We start from the raw sequence: 8,052 nt of genomic DNA, 5'->3' as shown, positions 1-8,052 counted from the left end.
ACCCCAAACCCCTCATTCCCAGCCCCACCCCAGAGCCCGCACCCCCCAGCCGGAGCTCTCAACGCCCCCTGCACCCTATCCCCCCGACCCAGCCCGGAGCCCCCTCCCACACCCTGAACTCCTCATTTCTGGCCCCACCCCAGAGCCCGCACCCCCAGCCAGAGCCCTCACCTCGTCCCGCACCCCAACCCCAATTTCGTGAGCATTCAGGGCCTGCCATACAATTCTATACCCAGATGTGGCCCTCGGGCCAAAAACTTTGCCCACCCTAACGCCTAGGAACAGAGGAGACGGTGACCCAGGACCCACTTAGCCAGTCGGTGACGTGGTTTCCTGTGACTGACACTCTCCTCTGTGATCAGGCCCATCTCCACGGACTGTGGCATCTCCCGTGCTAGTGGCTTTGTGCCCCCCAGCCAACTCACGTGCTCACACAGAGCTGGGTCCTGCCCAAGCATTTGGCACCAAGCGGCCATGACAATATGACTATGATCTCGGGCATCATCACTCACCCCTGGCACCTGCTGGCTGGCCCCTATCCTGTCTGCAGCAGTCACCGCTCAGTGTGCTAGGCTCCGCATGGGACACAGAAGGTGGGGCTGGTATGTGTGGGGTTAGAGGGTGGTACCTCCCACTGTGCTCACCCTATATATCCCTTCCTCAATCGCTGCCTCCATCATGGCCCTCTCCAGCTCCTCCTCGGCGGTCAGGTCCCCAGAGATCGCTCGGTGTATCTCGGGCGCGGCTTCCTCTTCGATGCTTCTCAGACCGGCCTAGTGGGATGGACAGAGATGGGGAGGTCGCTCACGGGGCTGCTGGTGGCAGGGCGAGCTTTTCTTCACCGGGCAAGGGGAGAAGGAGGCTCAGCAAAGCCCGGTGGCCTGGCAGCTCCAGCTTCCTTCCCCGAACCCTCAGCCCTGGCCCCGCAACTGCCTTCACCGAGCCCAGGCTGCCCTGCCTACTTCCCAAAGGGGGCGCTCTGATGCCTCTGGTTCAGCAGCCTCTCCCATGGCGCTAGCTCTGTGCACTGGGTGTGGAGGAACGGGGGCTGGAGGAGGGTAAACGGGCTGAGCCGTGAGGTGGGGGGTGTCTCTCTAGGGCAGCGGCATCTCTGCCCCTCTCGCAGGGCCATGGGGGCTGGCACATCTCACCTTGCACATGTTGGAACTGGATTTGATACCCAGGGACAGGTGATCCTACACCCCGCAGGGAGGCCATGGGAACCTCGAGACATGGCTGCATTCCAGTTTGGACAAGAGAAATGCCCCCATCTCCCCAGGGGAGGAGTCCTCTGTGCTCGGGACATGCCCCCCAGGACCTCTGATGCAGGGAGACTGGACTCCAGTTTGAAACTCTTGCGTGGGGCTGTTCGTTCCATCAGCCAGAGGGGGGGGGGGCAGGGAGCGACACGAGCCTCAGACCTTCCCCTTGTCCCTGCCTCTTTGTCCCCATTTCATGGGTGGAGAAACCAAGGCAGACAGGAGGGAAGTGACTTGCCCATGGCTACACGAGTCAGAGGCAGAGCGGGGAAAGAACCCAGGAGTCCTGCTGCTCACCACTGTGCTTACTCCTCTAGAGCGCGCTGCCTCAGTAGAGACTGAGCCTGGGCTCTCGTGGAAGGAGCAGGGCTGCAGGAAGGGTGGTGTGAGGGCACCAGCTCTGAGATTCCATCATGGGAAGCCCTTGAAAGCCCAGAGCTCAGTCAAGGCCCCAGTCCAAGCTGTGTGCAGCAGAGACCAACTGCCAGGCCCTGAGGAGGCAGCCTCCAAGCGCTCCCTTAGGCCGGGCCAGCCTCCTCCATTTCAGGACTGTTCCTCTTAACATGAGGTCCCCTCACTTACACACTGAGACCTGTTTGGGGTCATCCATGGGCTCGCCCATGCAACGTACCCTTTGTGCAGTCCCATTTCCAGTGTTCTAAGGGACAGAGCTTCCACCCACAGACTGTTCCCCTGTCTCCATTTCCCTTTGTTCAGCTCCGTCCCAGTGCTTCCTCTCCGGCCGTCCTCGAGAATTCCTCTGCCAGCCTCGTACCGACACCTTCAAATACTTAGGCCTGCTTCCCACCTTGCCCAGCATATAACAACACCACCACCTAGCTCTTGTAAAGCACTTTTCACGAGGAGATCCCAATGTGCTTTACCACAGAGGTCAGTGTCCCTATCCCAATTTTACAGCTGGGGGAACTGAGGCACAGAGAGGGGAAATGACTTGCCCAGCGGCGCTGGTGGCCGAGCCCGGGTCTCTATCCACTAGGCAATTCTGCCCCCTGAGCCCTGCCCTGCCCTTGTGCAGGAGGGACAAGCTGGTTGCTTTATCCAGGCAAGAGGAGCGGCTGGGATCCCCAGACCTGTTTGCACTGACCTGGATAGCAATGGCGTTCTTTTTGGGCCGATACCCATAATACTCCTCCTGGCGCTTCATGAACTTCCTAAAGTGCTCCTGGATGAGGAAGGTCGCGTAGAACTTGCCCACGGTCACCTCATCCTCTGGAGGGGAGAAAGCCAAGTGAGGCCATTAACACTGCCCAGTGGTTATACCCAGCCCCCATCCGAGCGGTGTGGGGCAGCAGAGGGGGCAGGCAGAGGGTGCCGGGGAGAAATAAGCCAGGGAGCATGGCAAAGACGCACCTCCAATTGGTGGAATGACCTGGTCCAGGAGTTTCATGCTAGTTCTCTTCCAGATCTTCTTGATAATGGCCCTCAGCTCCTCGTTGGCCTGCTCAAAGTTACCTGTGGGGAAACAAACCACCGATCCGTTCGTTCCGCCCCGAGGGAACACCGCACACAGCCAATGGCTAAAGGGAAAGCCAAGATGCAGTGGGTGAAATCCATCCTGTCAGCGGTCACTCGCGTGAAGGCCCATTCGTGTTTTCTAGAGCACTCGGGGTTCCCCTCGCAGCTGCGTCTGTGTTCCCACCACTTGTGTTAGGTTCATTCGGGAAAAAAACCACTGTCTCTTGTCATCCTGACTTTGTGGCTCTGTCCTGGCATGGTGCCTGAAGAGTGGGAGGCGGCAGGATGGGATGACACACCCTGGCCTTGTTGAAACTGGGACAAACCTAGAAAAATGGGAGGGGTGAGCCTAGGGAGGGGGCTCACTCAGCATGCTATGACGGCTATCTTGGGCTGTGAGCTTGGGCTTTAACATGCTAAACAATCTGGCCTGGCTGTGGATGGGATGGGAGACTTTGCCGGCACACCTGGATGCTACAGGAAACAGCTTTGGTAACATGGGAAGTAGTCAGTGCCCTAAGAGAGGGCTGTTAGGGGTCACCATGTGGATGAGGCTATTGGTTTTTGAGATACGAAACTGTTGCCTTGGCCATTTATGGCCATTAAAAATGCAAGGGCACCTTTTTACAAGTGCTGACCCTGACGGCCTTCCCAGTTTCCATCTAGGGTTGCCAACCCTCCCGGATTGGCCGGGAGTCTCCTGGAATCGGGCTCGATCTCCCAGAGGCTACTGACGCCAATCCGGGAGATTTTAGGCTACTAAAAGTCTGACAGCGCAGCGGGGCTAAGGCAGGCTCCCTACCTGCCCTGGCTCTGCGCCGCTCCCAAAGGCAGCTGGCAAGTCCCTCTAGCTTCTAGGCAGAGAGGCAGCCAGGGAGGGTCTCTACACGCTTCCCCCCACCCTGAGTGCCGACTCTGCAGCTCCCATTGGCTGGGAATTGCAGCCAATGGGAGCTGCGGGGGAGGTGCCTGCAGGCAGGGGCAGCACGCGGAGCAGTCTAGGAGCCGGACATGCCGGGTATTTCCGGGAGTGGCCTGAGGTAAGTGCCGCCCGGCTGGAGCCTGCATCCCAACCCCCTGCCCCAGCCCTGGGCCCCCTCCCAAACCCAAACTCCCTTCCAGAGCCCGCACCCCCTTCTGCACCCCAACCTCCTGCCCCAGGCTCAGCCCGCAGCCCCCTTCCACACTCTGAACCCCTCAGCCCCAGCCCAAAGCCTGCACCACCTCTCACACTCCAACCCCCTGCCCCAGCCCAGTGAAAGTGAGTGAGGGTGGAAGAGAGCGAGCAATGGAGGAAGGGGGGATGGAGTGAGAGGGGGGCACCTCAAAGAAGGGGTGGGGCCTCAGGAAGAGGCGGGGCAAGGATGTTTGGGTTTGTGGGATTAGACAGTTGGCAACCCTACTTCCATCTCAATCCCACCTCCCAAATTTCCCTCTGCCATTTGAAATAGATGGAATTGCGGTTCATGTCGCATGTCCGGCTCCTGCAGTAGCCCCTGAAGGAGGAGGGAACTGTGGAGCTGCCTCTGACCTAGAGGCGTGTACCAGGGCGCAGCGTTTGGGAAAAGTGTGCACCGAGGCCTCGGTTGTCACTCTGCAAATTTCAGCAATGGCTGCATTTTTAAGAGTGCCATGGAGGCAGGCTGGAGAATGGGCTATTCTTCTCGAAGGGGGCTGACCGTTAGCAGCCTGGTAACGAGCACGAATGTAACTGGAAACCCACTTTGAAAGTCGCTGGGGGGGAGACTGTGGATCCTTTGGATCTGTCCACAACTGAGATGAACAGTCTGGGAGACTGTCTAAATGGCTTGGTTCTGTCCAAATAGAAGCTAACGCCCCTCTAACATCCAAGCTGTGGAGGGCAGCTTCCTCTCTAGTCTGGCATGGTTCTGGGGAAAACACAGGAAGGTGGATAACTTGGTTAATGAGCGAATCAGAAGATATTTTAGGTATGAACTTGGGATGTAGGCCTAACAAAACTTTATCCTTGAAGAAAACAGGGAAGGGGGGAGGGAAATCAGCCATCAATGCTCCTAATTCCCCAGTGCTAATTCCCCAATGCTCCTAATTCCCCAATGCTGCCTCTAAGAATGCCACTTTCGTAGGTAAGTGCACAAGAGAGCACTTAGTGAGCAGATCAAAGGGAGATTTCATGAGACAGTTCAAATCCCATACGGGAGCAGGCTCTGCGGGAAAAGGTTAACCAATTCCTTGATGAATTTTGCTGTCGTGGGATGAGCAAAGCCTGAATGAATCCCTGCACAGGGGAACGGAAGGCTGTCGTAGCTGATGAATGAATTCTGACGGAACTCACAGAAAGAGCTGAATACTTTAAATCCAATAGATAACCAAAAACAGGGGAGAGGGAAGAAGGAACAAGGTCCATTTTTTAAGGTATTTCTAGTAGAGATCTTTCTGATGTTTCTAATAGGACCTGTTGGATCTCTGTCGAACGGGAAACCTCTATCCCCAAAAACCACTGAGGAACCAAGCTCGGAGTCAGCAGATGGCCAGGTTGGGATGGAGAGTCCGACTGGAGTCCTGGGACAGCACATAGGACATGGCTGGAAGCTGCAATGCTGGACAGGAAGTGAAGTGAGTCACGGAAGGATACCAGACCTGCCTCAGCTCAGCTGGTGCAACTAGACTGACTCTGGCTTTGTCTCGTTTGATCTTGTTCAACACCCTCTGAATCAACGGTGTCAGAGATGTATGGAGTAGGCCCAAGGAATGAGAAAGGTGTCTCCCAATGACTGATGGCCCAGTCCTCCTCTCAAGCAGAATTTCTTGCACTTTCTGTTGGTGGTAATTGCAAAGATATCTGCTTCTGTAAACCCCAGGTCAGGAATCTCTGTTTGAGGATCTGAGGGTCTAGTTCCCACTCGTAATCGTGGGAGAAATGTCTGCTCAGATCATTGGCCATGGTGCTCTGCATGCCCGGAAGGTAAGCGGCTGTGAGGATGTGACTGGCTTGACACCAATTCCACAGCTTTATTGCTTCAGCACAAAGAGAAGGGGATCTCGCCCCTCCCTGAGATTTACGTGGAACATGCAGGTTACATTGTCTGTCATGACCTTCATGGATTGGCCCTTGCTTAAGGGAGGGAAGTGGATACAGGCATTCCTGACTGTTCCTAATTCTAGGAGGTTGATGTGCAGGAGAGACTCTTGAGACAACCATTTCCCTTGGACAGTGTGTCCCATTAGCTGCACTCCCCATCCCACAAGTGAGGCATCCAAAGTTATGGCGGTGGTAGGAGGCGGCTGGGCGATAGGAACTCCTGCACGGACTTTGGACAGGTCCTTCACTTGAGCGAGTGTAGCACGTGATGAGGGCCAGACACCAGATTGTCTAGACTGTTTGTTCGTTCGGGTGATAGACTATTCTGAGCCAACCCTGGAAGCAGCAAGATGTAACCTGGCATGTTGTGTTATGAAAGTACAACCTGCCATATGAGCCAGCAGTTGGAGGCAATTTCTTGCTGTTGTCAGGGGGTTATTTGAATCTTGGCACTAAGACTCATCAGTATCAGAAATCTGTCGGAAGGAAGGTAAGCTCTGGATGTTAGGGCATTCAGAGATGCTCCTGTGAAGTTTATCTGTTGAACTGGAGTCAAAGTGGACATTACAGATGGCTTCTGTATTGCAGAGAAGACTTTGACATACAATGGTCCTTGAACAGCCAGTTGTCGTGGTAGGAAAGATGATTATTCCCCACCTGTGCACAGCTACTATTGCCAGGACTTTGGAGAAAACACTTGGGGCAGATATGCTTTGTTCTGTCTGCTACCTCCTTAACTACTTAAAATACACCCGTTCTAGTTAATACATTTATTTCTGGTTTACAATAGAACCCAGTCGATGTGATTTCTAACTGGGAGGGGGGAGATGTGCACACCCTCCTCCACACTGAGAGAAGAGGCGAATCTTATATAATTTCGCGTTTGTACTCCAAGGGAGGGTGGACATCTGGGTGCTGTGGCAAGCTCCTTAAGCTGAGCCTTCCCAGAGCGGATCTCTGTCTCTCTGTGCAGGTGGGTGTGGCCCTGCCTGTGTGCTGGGCCGGAAAAGACGGGGGAGCCGAGCCCAGCAAGACCAGGTAAAGGGGGGCCCAGGCTGGCAGAATGGTCTGACTCAGTGAAATCCCAGCACAGCAGGTGACATCCCAGGGGGTCCAGCCTGTCACAAAGGTATCAGGAGAGATGCTGCTATGGTGGTACCTAGGGGATCCCGGCACAGATAGCTGAGAAGCTGAAGTGGAGTCCTCAGCACAGTCCAGAGGAGGAGCAGACATTGGAGGCGAGGATGGTTCTCCACCTGGGACAGGTGGTACAGGAGAACCCGGGGGTACCGGAGGAAAGTAAGGTCTCAGAGGCCCTGCAGATTTCACTACCGATAGCCATGTGGTACCCATTCTGGCTCATCAGACTCCAACAAGTCTTTGGAGAATCTAAACTTCTGTGGTACTGGGTGAACCTGGACTGGATGGGGCTCTGACGCGACCAGTGTCAGCACCGAGGATGCGGATTGTTCTGGTGGTATCTGTCTAGTCAATAGCGCTGATACTGAAGATGCTGAGCTCGGAGGAACCGATGTTGCTGTCAGGGTCACATGTTTAGGCACCGGAGGTGGTATTGAAAAGTCTGTTTATGCTACAGACTTTTTAGAGGCAGAGCGTTTAGGGTCGTTTCTGTAGCAGTCATGCTTGGACGATATGGCGGACAACTTTGGCACTGAGGAATGCTTGGTATTGTGGGTCTTTGAGGAGCTCGGGGTCTTCAATGAGCTCCTGATACTGGAGAAGGATGGACCCTCAGCGGTGCCCTTCCTGGTGTCAGGACTGGGGCAGCCCGGCCTACTAATTGGAGCCAGAGCGAGGAGGGACTGGGAACCAGAACCAAGGATCAGAGTTTTAGTCCGGAGCCAAGGGGCAGAACCGGAGTCAGGAAGAAGGAGTCAGAGTCCAGAGCCAGAGTAAACTGGGTTTAAACAGGAATCAGGCTGGGGCAGGGCTGGGAGTGGGAAGAACAAGGCTGGAGCAAGATAGGCCTGGGGTGACTGCAGCTGTGGGCGAAGCATTGAGCAGCCAGTGACCTGCTGCTGCTGCTGGGCTTACAAGCACACTGGCTGGTTCCCTTCAGCCAGTCAGGCGGTCCTGCTGCAGCCCATCTGGGCTTGCTATGCCTGGAGACTAGCTAGTCATTCCTGACACCTGGGACAGGAGGTCTTTGAAACGGTCGATCTTGACGGTGACTGAGGGTCGTTTGAAGTGGGCCATCCAGGAGGAGAGCCGGAACTCCGCTTGGGAATTTTAGCA

At 55.5% G+C, this 8,052-nt stretch overlaps 1 protein-coding gene across 1 annotated transcript; it reads right to left on the bottom strand.

The window, feature by feature from the left end:
* Positions 1-644: 644 nt before the first annotated feature.
* Positions 645-5,670, bottom strand: LOC113405676 (voltage-dependent L-type calcium channel subunit alpha-1S-like; the record flags this gene model as incomplete). The annotated part of the gene is made up of 4 exons (XM_026646906.2): positions 5,529-5,670; positions 2,631-2,732; positions 2,365-2,489; positions 645-773 (listed from the first exon to the last, which is right to left on the bottom strand). Coding segments are annotated over exons 1-4 (498 nt in total), but the record flags the coding sequence as incomplete, so codon positions are not given.
* Positions 5,671-8,052: the final 2,382 nt, after the last annotated feature.

The sequence above is a fragment of the Terrapene carolina genome, unplaced genomic scaffold (genome assembly GCF_002925995.2).
Source record: "Terrapene carolina triunguis isolate 2854851 unplaced genomic scaffold, T_m_triunguis-2.0 Scaffold48353, whole genome shotgun sequence".
Classification (NCBI taxonomy): Eukaryota; Metazoa; Chordata; order Testudines; family Emydidae; genus Terrapene; species Terrapene triunguis.
This window is presented reverse-complemented; position numbering and strand designations above follow the sequence as displayed.